General features: G+C 49.5%; 1 protein-coding gene across 2 annotated transcripts in view; it reads right to left on the bottom strand.

Moving 5' to 3' along the window:
• CPNE2 (copine 2) overlaps window positions 1–19,569 on the bottom strand; it is a 54,108-nt gene that overhangs the window by 10,606 nt on the left and 23,933 nt on the right. For both annotated transcript variants that reach the window (XM_065661796.1, XM_065661797.1), the window contains 9 exons: window positions 16,531–16,605; window positions 14,009–14,080; window positions 9,832–9,915; window positions 7,271–7,360; window positions 6,925–7,023; window positions 6,192–6,278; window positions 5,414–5,473; window positions 2,933–3,066; window positions 2,112–2,166 (listed from right to left, as the gene is read on the bottom strand). In XM_065661796.1, the coding sequence (XP_065517868.1) occupies window positions 2,112–2,166; window positions 2,933–3,066; window positions 5,414–5,473; window positions 6,192–6,278; window positions 6,925–7,023; window positions 7,271–7,360; window positions 9,832–9,915; window positions 14,009–14,080; window positions 16,531–16,605 (756 nt within the window). The remainder of the gene's footprint in view (window positions 1–2,111; window positions 2,167–2,932; window positions 3,067–5,413; window positions 5,474–6,191; window positions 6,279–6,924; window positions 7,024–7,270; window positions 7,361–9,831; window positions 9,916–14,008; window positions 14,081–16,530; window positions 16,606–19,569) is intronic.

Raw genomic sequence — 19,569 nt, 5'->3', positions numbered from 1 at the left:
CACTTTGGTCAACCCCATCTCCCAAACGTGGGGTGACCTGTGCGGCTTCGATGTTAAACATCACCCTCTCCACTGCTGCCTTGCCTTTGCTCATCCCCCAGAAACCAAAACCCATCTGCTTCCCTCTCCTGTTCCTTTGCTGGGAAACCGCTCAAGGCTCTCTACAGATCTGACACATGGCAAGATGTTCTTTGACATTTCCAATGAGACTTTTGTGTGCAAAACATCTTGCTGCGATGGGTGCCTGGGAAGCGTTGGGGGAGCCATGGCAACGTGTGATTTATACTGCTCTTATCTTAACCATCTTTTCTGTTTTACTCAGGTTTGTGGGTACAACAGCCACCCCCTGTCGTGCCCCTGGGGAGCAGTGTTGGCCACGCTGCTCCCTACCATCTGCCCACTATAACACCTCCTGCCCACTGTAACAACGGGCATGGGTTTCAGTGATTGCTTTGGCTTTGAAACTACCCAATGAGCTTTGTGGTCAAAAAAACCCTTGAACAAGGGAATTGGGCAGTGATGCTAGGTGAGCTGGGCAGGGATGAAGCTGGAGTGGTGAAGGATGGTGCACTGGGGATGCCTCCACTGCTAACCTGAGGCAACTGACGGGTCACTCTGTGCATTTGGGTGGGTGACCTTTAGGCACAGGCCAAGCACATGGGGAGGGAGAGCTGCTCTTTGCTGGGGTTTACATGGGCTTAGACATCATTCTGGGGGAAAATGAGGTGTTTTTCCTGGTAGGGCTTACAGAGTATCCCCGGGCCTATTGGAGCAGCCCAAAACATTTCCGTGGCAGGCTGCAAGAGGCAGACACAGCGGGAGAAGAGGAGAAGCATCCCTCTGCACCACAGCCCCTAGCCAGCATCCTCAGCCCCATACCACCTCCAGCCTTGCAGTAAGGGATGCTTCCAACCCAGCAATGCCTTTCCCATGGGCACTGACCCACACACAGAGGCAGCAGAGCAGGATGCTCACTGTGATTATTCACCCATTCCCTCAGCAGCCCAAGCCACATTACCTTTTCCATCCTTACTATGCTTTCCATTGCTGTTCCTCTCCTCAACTAATAAATCCCTGATGGCAGCTGGCTGTAAGTCCTTGGAAGCTGTTTACCAAGATCTCCCCACTGAAAGCTGTGAAATGACAGACCAGAGACGTTTGCCGGCCAAGGAGGATGAACCAGCTCCAAAGTGCACATAGAAGGATCTCCTCCTGTGGCTGGCAAACAGCAAGAGCTCCCACTTGAGTCACATGAATTTTGGCTGCTGCGAAAGCAGAGAAAAGTGCAAAGCCAGAGCAGGCAGGACATCCCCAGCCCTGGTGACTTAACACGACCACTGTGCTCAGCCCAGAGCAGAGCTCCCCTCCCAGAGAACACAACAGGCTCACTGGGACTGGACACCAGAAAGAAGCTGGGAACTTCTCAAAGACAGCAAGCAGAAAGAAAATGCACATTAAGGGCATGAGCAAAGAACAGACAAAAGACCCAGCCAGTAATGAACAACAGGGGTGTCCCAGAACATCTTCTCAGCCATGAGAACATGCTCCACATCAGGCAGAACAGTACCTGCCCACCTGAGGAGCAGGATGCTCCAACTGAGGCCCTTGCAGGACAAGGGTGTCTTTAACTCCTCTGGTGCCTAATCCCAACATAAGGCCAAGGTGGTTTTGGTGAAAATCCCTCTGCTCCAGTTCTGCTAGCTCTGGGGGCTGCATCGTGTCAAGGCTAACTAGCTCCCAGCCCCCTTCCAGGCTTTGCCACCATCAGACCCATTCATCCAGTGGCCTTTTCCCACACCCAGCGTCGTTCCTGCTTCTTGCCAGGAAAATGAATCAACGCCTGGCTCTGTCCATTAATGCCAGGGAGCTGCTGCTTTCATATCAGCTTAGAAGAGAGGAAAAGGCTGCCTGTGTTCCATCCCCACCTCACGGTCCACCCACACTCTCACATCTCACTCTCCACCAGCTGAAATCCCGCATCTGCCCATTCCTGCTCTGCCCGGCAGCTTTTCCCTGATCGAGCCAGCTGGGAAGCCCCAGCAGCTCTGCTCCTGCCCAGGCAATATCAGGACAAACTGCTCTCAGACATGCAGTTAGCCACAACACTTCACCTTCCAGTCTGGCGGGAGCTGGGCGCCGAATCCCAGAGCAGGAAACATCTTGTCTCTAAAAGAGAAGCAAAACAGTGGGTGTATTCACACACAGGAAGCAGGCTGGCACAGCGCTTGCCATGGCCTCCCCATGCTACCAGCTCCCCAACGCCCAGCTACAGTGAGTGACAGCTAGAAAAGGAGCCAGCTTTCCCTTCCCCCAGAACACAGTGCCTTTAAAATCGGGAGCTGAACAGAGACAGAATATACGTCTGCCTTTGGCATTTGATCCTTAGAGAAAACTAAGATCTCAGCTTTGCTCCATTACCCACAGGGATCAGGAGCATCCTCTTGCCCAAACACCTGCATCTCTTGTAGACATGTAACCCTAGAGATATAAAACAAAAATTAACTATCCGTTTCGGCCACTAAAGCCACCATGGCAAGACTAAGATTCCTGTTCTTTCTTCTTTGTTGATGTCTAAGATGAGGTTTTTCTGTGTTGTACCCTCAGGGTGACTGGGGAACAAGGCAAATACCAGCAAGCTGAGAGCATCTGCCTTAGCACCAAGAAAGCACCAAGTGGATGCCTCACCTTTGCTAAGCCACCCTTTCTCTCAACAGCAGTGATGGGGGGAGAGGAGAATCTTTGTCGTTACCCTGTCGTCCTCCTGCATCCCAATGTATATGGAAAGTTTCTCCAAGAAGTTTTTCAAAATCAAGGTGTTATTTAATCCTTGCCTTGCAGCTGGGAAATCAAGATGCCTGCATCCTATCAGCCCCCCAGGAAGTCAGGAAAACATCCACAAAACAGGGAGGAGGCAGAGGGGCATGGTACTTACGAGTCATAGTCCTGGATGATCTGGCCGACAGCCCAGATAGCTGACAGGTATTCGTTTGTCCCCATGGGGTTGATGTAGTGCAAAGAGGAGGGGTCTCGAGGGTTCCCGTTGGAGGCTGTGAAGTCAATCCCAACCTGGGGGACAAGAGAGAAGCACAGACCTGTCCTCCTTTAGCAGACATCACCACAGACCTGGCAACCAAGCCTTCATTCCCTTTGAGGTCCACACACAGCCCCATCAAGATCCAAACCTCAAACTTGAAAAAGTTTAACAGCTCTTCACCTTCCCTGAAAAAAGCTGATTCAACACTAAGTTAGGCAAAGCCATTCACTATTACACCTACATTTTTCACCAGCCAGCATCACAAATCATGTCCTGAAGCAGCCCCTGCTTCTGCAGCAGGCCGTACCATCTCCAGCTCAGGATCTTTGCTGCCCATCTCCCAAGTGTTAAGTTCAGGAACTGAGTAGCTCCATGGACACTAAAGCAGCCAGGGCCACCTGGGCATCCTCATCCCAAGGTCTTTGATCAACAAGTCACAACCCTGAGCACATCTTTCCCTGAGGAATTCACTGGGGTTTTCTGAGAACCAGTGTATACTGAGGTCTCAGGGGACTTTGTCGGTAAGGCACTCCTTCTTCTCCCTCCTCAATTAGGCTTGCTATTTAAAGACGTGTAGAAATGCCCATCCCAGACTCAGTTAAATCTGGTCAGCACAGGAGATGCTGAACCACCCAATTTGAATTGACTGGAAAGGAAGAGCCAGGAAGAGACAAGCGGGCGGCGCAACTGTGCTCACCTTGTTTGCTCAGCAAATATGCAAAACCCAGAATAACTCCAGGGCTAAATTGAGCTCAGGGGATTCACACAGGATTTTGCTCCATATCTGTAATGGGAGAGGATGAACTGTGGTCTAGATGAGAAAGGACCTTGGCCTGGCTGAGGCAAGAAAATAGTCACAGCCCACGACATGCCACCACTCTGTGCTGGGCTGGCTGATAAAACAGGCTTGACAGGATAAGGGGGCATGGTCTTGAACTGGAAGAGGGTAAGTTTAGATTGGAGATAACAGAAAACTGTTGTTCAGCGAGTGTGGTGAGCCGCTGGCACAGATTGCCCAGAGAAGCTGTGGCTGCCCCATCTCTGGCAGTGTTCAAGGCCAGGTTGGAAGGGGCTTGGAGCAACCTGGTGTAGTGGAAGGTGTCCCTGCCCGTGGCAGGGCAAGTTGGACTGATGATCTTCAAAATTCCTTCCCAACCCAAACTACGGTTCTGTGAAAACCCAACTTCATCAAGCAACTTTACAGCTTTACCAAAAACGTTGTAACACCCATGCCCGTGTGCCAAACTCCTGCTGAGCCACCACAAACATGGCTGGAGAGCAACAGGGAAAGGCAAGCACAGTAGAGGGGCCCAAAGGAGTCAGACAAGCAATGCCACAAAGAGCAGCACCCGGGCTACAGGTTCCAGAGGGATGCAGCTGCCTGCAGCACAAAGCAAGCGGCTGGACACAATGCTCCTCTCCTCTGTGGCTTTAGCCCTTCTCTCCCCACAGCCTTCCTCCATAGGAGGACACCAGCTGCCTTTCCAAACTGCAGGGGCATGTGCAGCAGCTGCCTCCTCCCAGCTCCGGTGTTCCTGCAGTGTTGCACCCATTGCAAACCCACCTCAGGTTTTGGACCAAAGATGCCTTGGGCAGCGGAGAAGCCCTCCAGTAACCAGCAGATCTTTAGATGGGGTGTGGGGAGATTTCATCATTCAAGCCTAATTCACACAAGAGCTCTATTTTCTCTTCACCCTCCAGCACCACAACCTGAGCACACAGAGGCAGAATGGCACACAAAAGCTCTCCCAATCTCTCCTGTTCCTATGACAACTCTTCCTTCTCCTCCCACTCTCCCACTCCACCATGTTTTTAGATGAAACAACAACATACAAACTGAAATCCTGTGCGTGCTCACAGCTCTCTGCACACTGCACCAGAAAAGTTTGGAGAAATTGAAAACCCCACTTCCGCATTGTGGTGGTTTCACTCAGGGTTGTAACATCCTCAGTTACTCCTGACAAGCTACAGTCCAGCTTGAAAGAAGGTGGAAATGGCAGTAAAAATGCAGAAGACCATCTCCTTAACAGCCCAAAACCTCCCAGCTGGCTTCAAAATAAGGAGAGCTTCTATGAAAAACCCTGCAATGGGGAGAAAAGCTGGTAACATTCTGAGAAGGGGAAGGGGGTCTTTGTGTAAGTCTGACCTTCAGCCAGAGCCTAGCCAGCTCCCTCCAGGCTACTGGATGCACCTGAACATCACAGTAACGACCCTCAAACACCCCAAACCCATGCAGTTTAGCAGCAAAACAAGGCATCTCCTCATTGCCATGAAAAGCCACCCAAGCTGGTGCCAAATCTCATGCAGAAGGTCCCTCTCTGGTTTTGACTGTTAGATATGTGTTACTATTACTGGGCAGAGAGGAGCAAAAGTCCTTACAGTAAACATCAGCTGGCAGCCTCCTAGGATGTAGTCCAGGAAGGAGAAATCTCTGGTTATCTGAAAGAAAACCAAACCAAAACAAGGAGTGTTTCAGCAGTCTTCACCATCACAGAACAAAAAAATACCAGAAAACCCACAGAAAGTGCCCAAGCCTGTGTCACTGTGACGTGGAGCCTCTGGGGACATTCAGCCACCTGGCAGAACAATGGGAATAACCACCTGGGACTCCCACGGCACCGTTTTGGCAGTTCACAAGTCATATGAGGCCAAGCAGGGCTGTATGTTGGGCGAGAGCTAGGCTGGGGGACCCAGACAGAGGTCATTGAGAGCTGGAAGTGTCTGTCATGGTGAAATAAATGGAAGGTCCTCCTCCCATGGCCAAAACAGTCTCATGCCACCTGCAGATCTAGTGTGGGAAAAGCTGTATTGGTGCCATACAAAGGGATGACTTCAAGACCTTGGCTCAGAACAAAGACCCCTCTCACCTGACCTGACACGAAGGAGTTGGTAAGCACCTAAAGCTTGGGCTTCCTGCAGATGCTGCCCCTATTGAACACCTCCTCCTGGGTCTGTGGCTACCTGAGCATAGGGTGGCACCAGTAAGTTGATACATTGGGTGCTCCAAGTGGCAAGGTACCCAGGCAGAAAGGAAATCACGCTTTGATTCATGCTCTGCTGGACCTGCACTTGTAAATGCAAGGACGCTGGAGGCAGAAGGGATGGGAGAGCTGAGCCCAGACAGAAGCAGAAAGAAATATCCCAGCATCATACTCACTTTGCAGGAATTGACAATTATGATCCCCGAGTTCTTGTAATTCTTTTTCTTCTTTTGCTTTTTGGGGTTAATGCACTCCATCTCAAGCTGTAACACATGAGGTAGACACCGGTGTGAAAGTGGTGCTTGTCTGTGCTATGGACTGCAGATGCACCAGCAGCCACATCCCAGGGGCACCCTCCCTCCATGCCTCTCAAAGTGCTGACGAGACAGAAAAGAATCAGAGTGAGTTAAAGGTATTTAATGATGGAATTGCAGGCACAGAACCTGCTGGGGATGGGGTGCGTCTAACACATGAATAATTAGGGCAGGCAGTACTCCTAGAAATGACAGCAGCCCTGCTTATCCATGAGTCTTCACAGCATGCCTTCAAATCAAGTGGCTTCTGCTAAGGCTTTTGTCCAAAACTTCAAGTGGAAGATGGGGACACCTTTGGCCACAAAACCAGTGCAGCACATCACGTCGCCTTCTGGCCTCCAAACCACAGGGCACCCCCTAAATCATGGGTACTGCTTCAGACATTTCAGCAGAGCCCAGGACTGCCTTAGCTCTCTAGCTCAGATGCTTTAGCTACAGCTGTGGCATTGGTCACTTATGGTGCGGGTGGAAGCAGAAAGGTGGCTGGACTTGGCCTCTCAGAACAGGCTGAGGGTCTCAGAGCTAGTACCAAAATCCACTGTCAGCTTCAAGGAGCCCATTCCTTGCTCTTCCCTGAAAGTGTGTCAGCACTTACTGGAAAGGCATCTTGGGCTTCGCACATCCCGGCCACTGAGGTCTGAAACTCCCCGATGAAGTCATGTCCTCCATCACTGTCATAGTCGTAACACACCACCTAGGGTGGAAGGAGCACAAACCAGCCTCAGACACAGACACAACCTCCTGCAAGGAGACCTGCTGAAGTTCCCAACCTTTCCTGTTGAAGATCCCAAACAAGGGTAGGGTTTTGGGGAGGTTCGGGGATTTTTCTGCTTTGGTTGGTTTGGTTTTTTTTTAAATAAATCAGCCATGGGGTTTTAGATGTTTAATGATCAATCCCAGAGACTGACCACCACAACGAAAGCCGAAGGTGCCCCCTTTACCTTTATCAGCTTCTCCACATCTCCATCGCACAGTGACACCAAAGGCACAGTGAAGGGCTTCCAGGTGGGGTCCAGCGTGTACTTGACCACCTGCAGGGTGGAACAGAAGGATGCTGTTACAACAGACACATCTTCTGGGAGGGACTGACACGAAGCAGGGTCACATCTCCAGCCCTGGACCAGGTTCTCAGTGGGGCAGGCCAGGCAAGCTGCAGAAGCTCCATCTCAGCCCTCTTTGGCCTTCCTAACTTAGATACAGCATCCCCCCTCCTTCTCAAGCTGTAGCACTTGTGACTTCCAGCAGATTCGTTTGCATTACATCTCCAAGGCAATTAAACAAACCTGCTTGAGAAAACAGCTGCAGCAGACAACCCAGCCCAGAGCATGGGCACATCCACCTACCCCACCAGTCCAAGGCCAGGAGCTACTATTTACACCCTCTGCTTCCCACTGCTTGCACCTTACTCATTGCTTACTCTCCCTCAGCATTCCAGGGCAGCCTATATCCATCTGGGGTCTGACCACCAAGAAGATGGAGCAGTGGGATGCTGCAACCAGCCAGGAAAGCCAAACAGCCCTGGGCACATCCAGCGCTCCTGCCTAATCTGAGTAACATCTGCTGCCTCAGTTGGAGAAATATTAATTGATGCTTTTTGACATTTCCTGAGAGAATACTACTGTTTGCTTAGGTTTCCTTGGTGGAAACAAAGCAAACACTGGCAGGCTCCAGGCACATGCCATGTACCTCAGAGATGCCTGTGAGCAGGTGAAGACCCTGTTTCATGAAGGTGTGGTGCTTTAAAAGAGAGATTTATGTGAGTATTAGAAACTTGGATATGGGTGGCAGATTAACCCTTCTGTGTGCAAGGCAAACACAGGGACTGGAGGACTGTAACAGCACAGCTGGAAGAGGTTCATGGCTGTGCTGCAGGCAAACAGCAACACAGGACCTAAACAGGCATCTTGTTTTTCAGAGAGGCTTTGATGTGAGACCAGGTGAAAGAAACCCTGATGCTGCAAGCACAGTTTAGTCAAGAATACGTAAACTCCTCCTGCGGAAGGCTGGAAAGAGCAGAGGGAGCCTATGCACCCCAAGATGGTGCCCGTGCTGCCAGCCAGGCCCTGCACTGCTTGGAGAAGGATCTGGCATCTCCACTGCATGGCAGCCAGCTGGGCATCCACACTGATGCTTCAATACCAGCTGTAATGAGTACCCTGATCCTTCCCTGCCAGGTACCTCCATCATGGCACAGGGAATACCTACATCAGACCAAGAGCTGGTTATATTTCAACACCAAAGGCTGTAAGAATGGGGAACCTTATTACTTCATATCCAGCCTCAAAACACATAGTTGGTCACATGGTGTGGGATTCCTCTGAGGGCAATGGGATGCATTTGGGGCTGGTAAGGAGAAGACTGTTAGAGCACCCAAACAAACAAAAAAAGACTGTTAGAGCACCCAAACAAACAAACAAAAACAGACTGTTAGAGTACCCAAACAAACAAAACCTGGCTAGACCCTTTTCCAGTGAAACAGGAGAGCAGAGAAACTGGGCAGCAACCCAGAGGAAAAACCAGTATATACATGTGCTCCCCGTAAATCTGATCTGCTTAACAGTGATGGCTGGTGCAAAGCCCCATTCCCAATTCCCATGCTTCTTCCAGGAGGAAGTGCTGAAGGTCACTCCGAATCCCCAGGTGTCTGAGAAACATATCTTGGTGAGTCAAAGCCCTGCTACCCACACTAAACCAGGAGGAAACAACCAAACAAGGTCCCATCCTGCTCCCATAGAAATACAAAGAGAAATATTAAGTTTGGTATGAATTAAATAGCATGGAAATGTGTGTGGGAAAGCACAAAAAAAAAAAAAAAAAAAAAGAGCAGGGCTAGTGTCAGCCCATATCAGCACCACAGATCATGGGATGTTACACACGTCCTGGTGTGAGTGGGGGAAATCGTCATGGACTGCAGAGCAGTGGTAAAAAGCAACTTACCGCAAGACTTGGTAAATAAACACCCTGGTATAGGTATAGCCTTCTCAGCAGGGGCTCCAGCTCCACTAGACATGAGCCAAGTGCTTGTACGCTGAAGCTGGAGACACCTGAGCATCCTCCTAGCTGTGGATCTGGCAAAAGCTTGTTTTAGCCTTTCCCCATTGTTACTCCCTAGGCCACCTGCAGCCACCTCTCTCCACCATCTGCCCGGGCCACAGATCATCTTGCTGTCCTGCAAGTGGAGGGAGAGTGGCCCAGGGCTCAGCCCATGTCCAGGCTGAGAGTAGCGGTTAACATGGGTTAGAAAACCATCTCCCTCTCTGCTTGGTAAATTCAGGAGGGTATAATACAGAACAGATCTCAGGTGCTTGCTAGCCTCGGTAAATCTTTATCCACTGGAGTCCAGCAGTCTCAACTGGGTACCAGGAAGGCAGCCGTAAGTTTTAGAAATCCCTGGATCCCACCACATTTATTTGGTCAATGGTGAGACAGTACCATGAAGGGCAAGAGGAGCTAATGTAAGGAATGGTTGTGTCTTTGCAGCTTGGGTTAGAGTTGCGCTCACCTCTGTTCTGTGGACCAGCATCCATTTCCCATCGTCACCTGGTTTATAGAACTCCAAGAAAGGGTCTGACTTTCCAAACAGGTCCTGCGGGAGAAGAGCAGGATGGGTCACACAGTGCTCTGCAAGCAGCCAGTCCAAGGCACCTCCTTCCCCAAGCAGTGCCAACCCTGCAGACTCATGTCCTCACAAGAGGGGCTCAAAAGCACGCCAGCAAACCGCAGCACCGATGGGCAGCCACTCCTCTGTGCCCTGGCCACATGATCCCATGGACTTTCGTGCCACATTTTGGCACTGACGCTGCAGGAGAGCCAGCACCCTGGCATGTGCCCTGGCACCAGTTTGCTCTCTGGATGCAGATGCCATGGAAAACAGCCCCAGATGGGAGGCAGCTGCATTTGGGCTTGAAAAACATCCAAAGCTCCGAAAGAAAAGCAGAATTATGAAGGGCATGAGTGTCTTGGGGGAAAACAAAAAAACCCCACCCTCCTCCACACAGCAGTGAAGTACAAGCAGAGGAAATCTTTCAGAAGCAAGCTGCCCTGGTGTTGACAGAGATCATGTAACACCCGCCGAGATGCGCAGCCCGGAGTCAGTGTGTACTGCCTTTCCTGCCTATCTCCTCAGATATTCAAAGATACTAAAGGGCTGCTGGTCACAAGAAATACTTGTCTCATGAGAAAAATATATCCTTGCCGCACATGGGGGCATCTGCAGCAGAGCAGGACGGCTCTGGTGGCATCCACACAGGGAAACTACAGCATTTCAACAAAGGACTTCATTCCTATTCAGCAAGACTAGGAAGTGGAGAAAAAAAAAAAAACCCCAGCCTAAAATATCCCATATTATTTGCTGAGAACTCAAGCTGTTGCAGCTGGGTTTTTCCTCCCAGCAGGATGTGGGTGCCTGAGTCCTGCAAAAAACTGGAGGAACTTCTTAAGAGTTTGAACAGGAGCTTTTGAGGCTTCCAAGTGATGCAGCAGGGATGCAGGGGACTGCTCATGGAGGAGGAGGAAGCATGGACGCCCCAGGAGTTGCTGTCCACAGCCAGCATGGGAGGTGGCGGCTGGGACAGACACATGCTCTAGTGAGGCTCCAGCAGAAAACCCATTACCATTTGTATCCAAATCCTGTTTCCAAAGCCAGACAGAAAAGTATATCACTGCCAAGTGTTTGGGCTTGGAGAAACAAAAACTTGCTTCTGCCAGAAGAGCAGACCAAAAACTCTCACAGTGATGTGCTCTGGTAACGTGGGGCTATTTTCTCCTACCCTTTTTCACATGTTCAGCCTGGAGAAGAGAAGGCTGCATGGAGACCTCATAGCAGCCTTCCAGCATCTGAAGGGGGCCTATAGGGATGCCGGGGAGGGACTCTTCGTCAGGGACTGTAGTGACAGGACAAGGGGTAACGGGTTAAAACTTAAACAGGGGAAGTTTAGATTGGATATAAGGAGGAAATTCTTTCCTGTTAGGGTGTGAGGCACTGGAATTGGTTGCCCAAGGAGGTTGTGAGTGCTCCATCCCTGGTGGTGTTCAAGGGCAGGTTGGATGAAGTCTTGGGTGACATGGTTCAGTGTGAGGTGTCCCTGCCCATGGCAGGGGGGTTGGAACTGGATGATCTTGAGGTCCTTAACAACCCTAACGATTCTATGATTCTGTGTTTGCAGAAGAGAAAACCAAGCCATTTTTTCTGCAGGGTTAGGGTTATGGCACAGTTCTGATCCTGCTCACTCACAGTGCCTGGCCTTGGCACTTTTAAACTTCACTGATGGATTAAAGAACCAGCAATGGGTACCCGACCCTGTTTTTGCTGGCTTAACTTGCAACCCAGTCCAGTTTCAACAGCCAGCCCAGCGTGGGTTAGTGGAGGCACCAGCTCAGATGGCAGCAGGGAGCTTTGAAGGATGTCAGCTGTCATCCCATGTGGACCAGCCTGGTCTGCAAGCCCAGTCAATATTGTTCCATTCAAAATGGGGTGGGTGATGCCTCCAAGCCACAGGATTACATGCTACTATTTTAAAACATCAAAACAACAAACACCTCACTCCTGCAAACCTGGCAGGAGATGGAAGCTGAGCAACCACAAGGAGCTCAGCAGACCAGATCGGTCTGGAAATTGATCCAAGAATCTAAATAATCCAAACCGGTCCTTGTACACCACAGATGAGGAGGGTGGAGGTGGCACTTCCACTAGGTGCATCTTCAAACCACAGCTTCCAGCAGCAGTCCCAGCTCACAGTGCTTGCTCTTCCTAAGACATGCTGAAGCATCGTTGCCCTCTGGCTGCCCCCATGGCTGTGGTGGCACACACAGCTCTGAGTTCACCAGGGCTGGTACCAGGCGAAAGTACCTCCCTTCTGCAAGTGATTTTTTCTTGAAACAACTCTTCCAAGAGCTGGCCAGGATGGTTCCTGATACAGAACAAGAGCTTCAGGCTGGTTCTGCTGCTGACATGCGCCTGCTGTGCAGCTTTGGCATGTAAAGAAAGCTGGTGAGCTGTAGGTGGAGAAACCACCAGCATGTAATGGGGAGGAGGAGCTGCCCACAACCTGAGAAAGGTCCTAGATTCAGGGTGTTCATGGTCGGAGCTGCCAATAATGACCAAAAAGAATTGTGTATCACCCAATTTCCTTTTTCAGAGACTATTTGAATTTCTGTGAAGTGACATGAACATCCTTTGAGTATAAGCAGGACCCTGAGCAGTGCTGTGCTGTGTGTTAATGTAAGTCCACACAGAAACCCCATCAGCAGGCATTCACTGAGGAAGGAGCTTTCTGCTGACACCTACTGATAAGCTGGATGGAGACCAAGAAAGAATATCACAGTCCTTATCCCTGTGTAACCAGGTAGATGCTGAATTTTTGTACCTTGACTGTGGGTCTGATGGGCAGCAGACCCACAGGTATTGTGCTCTAGTTGAAGAATATCAGAAGATGCAATAGGTTATGCCTGGTAGAGGAGTTTGGTTGAATTAGAAAGGCAACTCTTGCCCATGGAGCATATGGTGCCCCTAAGGAAGTGGCTGATACAACAAGTGGAGGTGTGCCTCAGGCATGCAGGGAGGACCCAGGTTCTTGGCCCTGATCTTCACAGTGGCCACAGCTGCAAAAGGACCCTGAATATTGAAGGAAGGGCGCCAAGTCTGCTGTGAAATCCCATCCCTTGCTTTGCAAGGGAGCAGAGGCTTATTCTTCAGGTGCCAGAAGAAAACTGTTGGATTATGGAGGTCTTCATTGACATGCATGGGAATTGACCCCCAGCCACATCCCAGACATTTTCAAGACCATTTATGAAGTTATGTGGGAATTTTCTAGCAGGGGCATTTAGTTCTCTGCACTAGGCAGGGAGAGCAGGAGGGCAAGAAAAAAGCTATTGCCAGCAAGTTCAAGTGGGAAAAAAACTTGGGTAAACCAGGCATCCATCCAGTTTGGACAACAGGACTGAACAAACAATGTCTTCTGCCCCAGCAAATACCCTTCTGTCTGGATGCTTGCTTTACCCCAGTTTAAAAACTGAGGGCTATCCTCCCAGTAACACAAGCTCTTACTAGGAAGAAGGGAAAAATAATATTCCCATCGGTTGCTTAGCAACAGCACTGGTTTAAGAGGAATATCACTGGTTACCTGGTAAATAAGGTCAGATGGCTTTGTTCAGAGAAGTTCTCGATTTCCTGCATATCATATCCAAAGCAAAACTCGGGCACTACTTGACACCATGAGGTCAACACTTCTTCCTCAGAAAAGATAGGCCCTACTGTTTGGGACACAAGATGATGTTCACTCCACTTCCAGAGGGGCTGAAGGCAATAAGCCAGGAGCTGTCAGCACTTCTGAGGTTCAAGGGGCATCAACACTGCTGGCTCCATCAGGAGACATTTCCAAATGACAGCAACCAAAGTAGTGTATCTGCTGTCTTTAGGACACGCAAGTATGCAGATCCTGTGCCACACATTATCTTTCCATTTCAGTGTGCATGATGAAGAAAGCAATACATGCCAACAGGAAAACTGAAGCAGGGGTGTACTCAGTGGCACCGCCAGGACTTGAACCCCTCCAGTCTTATCCTGATGCTTGCTCCAGCAGGGCTATTTTATGTCACTGCTATGTCCAAAAGTAGAGATTTCTTTAGCCTATGAGGGTCAGAAGTTTAACACTGCATCCCCCAGTCAGAACCCCACTCACCTTTTTATCCAGTTTTCTGCCGGCCATGCTCAGAGTAATCACCCTGTTGTCAGAGAGTTCTTGGGCAGCTATCTGAAAGACAAGGCACGGCAGCAGTCAGGAGCACAGCCCAGATTACTTCAGTTTAAGAGACTTTATTCACATACACTCCAGAAGGGCTTCAGCTGCCAGCCACCAGTGGGCCAGTTTTGTCTGGAACATGGTCTAATGAGTCTCTTGGTATTTTAAGAAAATGAATGTTTATAACAAAAAAACCCAACAAAAAACCAAAAACACCACCCCACATTTATTCACTTCTGTTACCAGCCATTTTCTGAATCATTTGTATTTTATCTCCTCAAGGCTGTGTCCTGCCCAAGCAGCTGCTCCCCACCTCTTCCTCCTCCGCTCCCTGCGGTGGGCTGAGTCGTTCCCTAGCATCCTTGGCTGCAGCATCCTCCCTTGTGGGAGCACGGGATGAACAATTCCCTCACACATGGTGCTCCCAAGTTCATTTGTTTGCTGGCTCCCAAGGAGGTTGTCCTGGAGGGAAGTATTTCCTCACTGGAGGTATGTGGAGTAATCACAGCAAAGTTTGTAGAAAAACGTGCAGAAATAAAGGGGACAATTTTCTGCAGAATGAGAAGTCAGGGGGTTACTGGCACTCAGGAGAGTCAGGGAGTCTGCAGAGATGCAGCTTTTGAATCTGCCTGGGCAGCTCTTTAACATCCTGAACAACCTCCCACCCTTTCCATGGCAAACACAACTCTTTTGTCCACAAAGGACCCATTCAAGACATGCAAAACACAATTTTCTCCTCTGCTCTGTATAGATGGGAAGTAAAAAGTTCTCTAATGCTTAGGCACAGCATTGAGTTTCTCTCCCATCTAGTCCTCATTGGGCACGCACGGTCACCACAACCAGCAGGAGGAAGAGGAGCTGTAGGGAAGTGGACGAAATTTGCCTTTTGCTGATATCCACAAAAGCACACTCAGCCAGTGTCCAGCATTTTAGGGCTCACTGCAGGCTACAAAAAAGCTGGACTGTGCAGACAAGCCAGGGACACCCTTGTGCCACACAGATGCACGCTCCTGGTGGCATCTTCTCTTAGCCAGCATGGACAGTAACTACATCCCCACCTCTGTGCCCAGCAAAGGCATGCAGCAAGGTCTCAGGATCGATTTTACAAATACAGTGGGTTTCTTTGGGATTTTCCCCCACCTCTTCAAACCTAGGGACCCTCACGCAACCACGTCCACCCAACCAAGGTTCTTCTGTTGCATTCACCCCTGTGGCATCTCAGTTAAGGAACTGGACACTTGGACAGAATCAAAGAGGGTAGGGGTGAGGAAGGCAGGCTTTGGTTCCAAACTCCATGTCTTATCTAAAGCTAGAGCCTGCTCCTCCAATAGTGTCCATAGCCCATGCTCCAGCAGTGTGCTGTGCCAAGCAGTGGGTAAAGGTGCCCACCACACACAACCCTGTTGTCATCACCCAGCCCAAGCCAGAGAAAAAAAAACCAACCACGCCACAGATCAGAAAATCACATCAATGGTACAAAATTAAGCAGATGTCTCAGACCCTTTGATTTTTAGTGACACATTCATGACCTTCCTTTTTTATAACATGTGTAACCTTTGAACTTGTCTGGAAGCTTTTAATCTGGTCCAGTTCTTCCTTCTTCAGCATTGAACTGGGTGTCATGAGCTAGTATACACATCTTGGGGCTGGCACATACGCTTGTATGGCTTTTACTATTTCCTTTAAAGACTAACTGCAGTGATTAAGACAGAAAAGCTGGCAGCATCCTTCTAGCCTCCAGAGCAAACAGCAATGGAGATGCACATGCAGCAGCCAGGTCCCTGGGCTTTTAAACCCAGTGCTTTTAAACCTGGTGGAAGTTTAACTCCTTGCTGGCCTTTTCCTCCACACCTTTGCTGCCCAGCTGCTTGTCTCACAAAACCCAGAACACAGAAGAGACCAAAAAGGATGGTCAATGTGTCAGGAGGGAAATGCACCTAAATTTAGTCTTTTCTTTTAAAAAAACCCTATTGCTAAAGAGATCTAGAGTGGGTAGGCCACTGCCCAAAGGGGTCTGCATCGGAAGCAGTGGCTGTTGCTATGAGAATTGTTGCTATGGCACAGCTCCCATCCTCTTCCTACAAAAAAAATCGACAGCAGAGGCATCAGCCCTCTCACCTCCAGCAGTGCCAGTGAGGGCTGAGCAGCCATGTTGTACCAGATAACAAAGAGCAGCAGCAGGGTTTTACTTTATACTCCTCTAGATTGAGGTTTTTCTTGTTTCAGAGACTGAAGCAGAGGCTGAAGACTCACAGCCTTGGGCACCAGGCAGACGCTAGGCAACATAGTCCCTGCCCAGAAGACACAGTGCTTCAAAGAGACCAAAGTGGGCAGAAAAACAGGAGGGAAAAATGCTCATGAGATAAAGTCAAGTCTCCTGGACCCGAGGTGAGTGCCCTGCATTGCCCCCAGGTGATTATCCACCCTTGCATACAGTAGGTAATATAAAGGAGTAACTGTACCGTTATCATCCCTTTCCCAGCTGGCTTGCCATTCCCCAAAAGGAGAGTCCTTGTTATTTTCTTGCTGGAGACAATCTAGGGAAGCCAAAGAAAATAAAATCATGATTGTACAAATGATCAGTCTCATAAGCGACTCAGTTAATTCTGATTAAGCATTTACAGGAGTAGAAGAAAGGCATCACGCTCAGGGATGACCACGATACTGTGAATATCACCACCATTACCTGAGCCCACAGGGAACAGGGCAGCAGCTGAACAGTGCAGAGCAGCACAAGAGGCTGAAGCACTACTTCCCGCTGAATCCAGGGACCAGCTCCTCTGCGGAAGAGGTCGGTGGGACCTCACACAACCAGAGCTACTATGTTACTATGCTCCTAGCAAAATCATAACTCAACTTTTCAGACCCCATTTTAAATACTTCTAACGTGACTCTGCCACCAACTTTCTTCTGGGACACACTTCCATTGGTAAATCCTTGTTACAAGCCAGATGCTCTCCCCCAGCATTGTTCTGGACACCCTACACAGCAGCTGCCAAGAGGTCAGCATCCCCTGAAGGCATGTTCTCCCTTTCACTTCTCGCTTGTGAGAGGCCAGACAGGGTGACACAGGAGCTGAATGGAACCCCTTGAGATTTTTCTCAGCTCACTGAGTTTCAGTCCCCTCCAGATCTGGGGATCCTGTAAGTTTCTCCCAAGAGGCGTGGACCCTCACATGGGAATCTAACAACCTACTGGACCTGCCTGTGCTCTGCTCCCATACCTATTGGGGACACATTTGAGATCTAGGGGTTGCAGTTTAAAATGTGCAGTCCCACCCATTCTTCTGCCTCCACCTTTGGTCTTATGTCACACAGTCAGAAAATAACAGTGACAATAAAAAAACATGCAATGAAATGTCTGGTTGCTCCTGACATCCAGGTGACCCAGCCATGCTTGAATTCCTCCCATTCCTCCCCAGAAATGTTCTCCCTTCTGGGAAATCTTATTGTGGCCTTTCAGTACTAAAAGGTGGCTTATAAGAAAGATCATAGTCAGAAAATAACAGTGACAATAAAAAAACATGCAATGAAATGTCTTGTTGCTCCTGACATCCAGGTGACCCAGCCATGCTTGAATTCCTCCCATTCCTCCCCAGAAATGTTCTCCCTTCTGGGAAATCTTATTGTGGCCTTTCAGTACTAAAAGGTGGCTTATAAGAAAGATCATAGCATAATAGAATGGTTAGGGCTGGAAAGGACCTTGAGATCATCTAGTTCATACCCCCTTGCCATGGCAGGCCTCGCACTTAACCACGTCACCCAAGTCTCCGTCCAGCCTGGCCTTGAACACTACCAGGGATGGAGCATTTACCACTTTTCTGGCCAATCTATGTCAGTGCCTCTCCACCCTCACAGTAAAGAACTTTTTCCTGATATCTAACATGAACTTCCCCTGTTCAAGTTTAAACCCATTACCTTTGTCCGATCGCTACAGTCTCTAAGGTAAGGAGAGACTTCTTAGTAAGGCATTAGCTGCAATAGCACAACATGTGATGGTTTTAAAGAGCAAGAGTTTAAGTTGCTTTTGCTATGGTGCTTTTGATTCATAAACACATAGGTATCACTAGCTAGTGTAACTAGACATTTGTGGCACACTGTGTCCAGGGAGGCAAAATCTCCTTGCCACCCTGCCTAGCAGAAACCATGGACACCTCCAGCCTGCAGTGTGATGCCTGCTGCATTTCGTTTGGCCACAGAGGTCACGACAAGTCTGAGAATGATCCAACCATCCTTCTAACTCTCACCACAGACCTAATTAGCTGCAATAAAACAATCTGGCCAATCTGACAGAGCTGCAATGCTAACTCAAAATTGAAGAGTCAGATGCTCGCTGTGTGGTTGTTGCTGCCCACAGCTGCTCTCCTCCTCTTCCAAGAGCTGTTCGTGCCTCAGAACTGGGGAAGGACTTACAGGCACACCTTACCAGACAAAATCCAGCCACCCACAGCCGGGTGGCTGAACCCACAAGCCCCATCCACCTGTTTCACCCCTCTCCTCACCAGGCACCCTACATGCTACCCCTACGGTACATGCTAAGGTACATGCTACACATATGCTACCCCTCCTGTCTAGCTCTGCCCCACAGCTTGACTGTGCTGCAAGCCCATGCTGGCCAGAGGGAGAGGAGCTTAACAGAACCTTAGGGAAAAAAAGGGAAAATGAGAAGATCCCTCCATGCCAAGCTTGTGTCTCACTGTGGACTACAGGTCATCAAGAAGATCACATAGGAACTGCTGCAAAAACTGGACACACACTTGACATAAGCTGAGTTCTCTTTGCAGGGTGTAAATGCTTACATGAGATTACAGAAGTTCGGAGCTCTCTTTTTTCTGATAGATTAAGTCCACTAGCTGTGCCTAAAGAGACAGGAGACACTTATTCCATATTTGTCAGCTGCTATGGCTAAGTGAGCAACCTTGGATGTGAGTGAGACCTGCCAACAGCTGCCCATTCCCACCATTACCACAGCCCCAGCATGGTCTGTCCAGCCTCATGCTTTGGGTTAATCAGCTAGCAAAGCACTAGAAAAGGTTGCGCTCTTCTGGAAGACCCAACAAGACTCTTCCACCTCCTTCTCCAGTGCATACAGATAATGCTCCTCTTCTGGAAGACCCAACAAGACTCTTCCACCTCCTTCTCCAGCGCATACAGATAATGCTCCTCACTGACATGAGCCTGCAGAGCCCTGAACTTTTGCAGAGCCACATTTAGGAGCAGCAAGGTTTAAGCTCTGTTTCCTTATGTCAGTGAATTCCCTGCTTGCAGCTTCCATCAAGATCAGGACCATCACAGTGAGCGTTGCTGAACTGCCCCACACCAGAGCTGGCTGTGTTTCAGCAACAGAGCTAACAGTAAAGGATGGGTTTGGCCTAAATCACTGCACACCAGCCTGAGCTGTTGCCTGCACTGTCTCTTGATTTCTGCAGGAGCAGAATTAGGTCATCTCAGAGCACTTCCAAAAACCCAGGGTTAAACCTCAGCTTTGTAAACACCAATGCT

This window comes from Lathamus discolor, chromosome Z (assembly GCF_037157495.1).
Source record: "Lathamus discolor isolate bLatDis1 chromosome Z, bLatDis1.hap1, whole genome shotgun sequence".
In the NCBI taxonomy this organism is placed as follows: domain Eukaryota; kingdom Metazoa; phylum Chordata; class Aves; order Psittaciformes; family Psittacidae; genus Lathamus; species Lathamus discolor.
The sequence above is the reverse complement of the archived record's forward strand: the minus strand, read 5'-3'. Positions and strand labels throughout refer to the sequence as shown.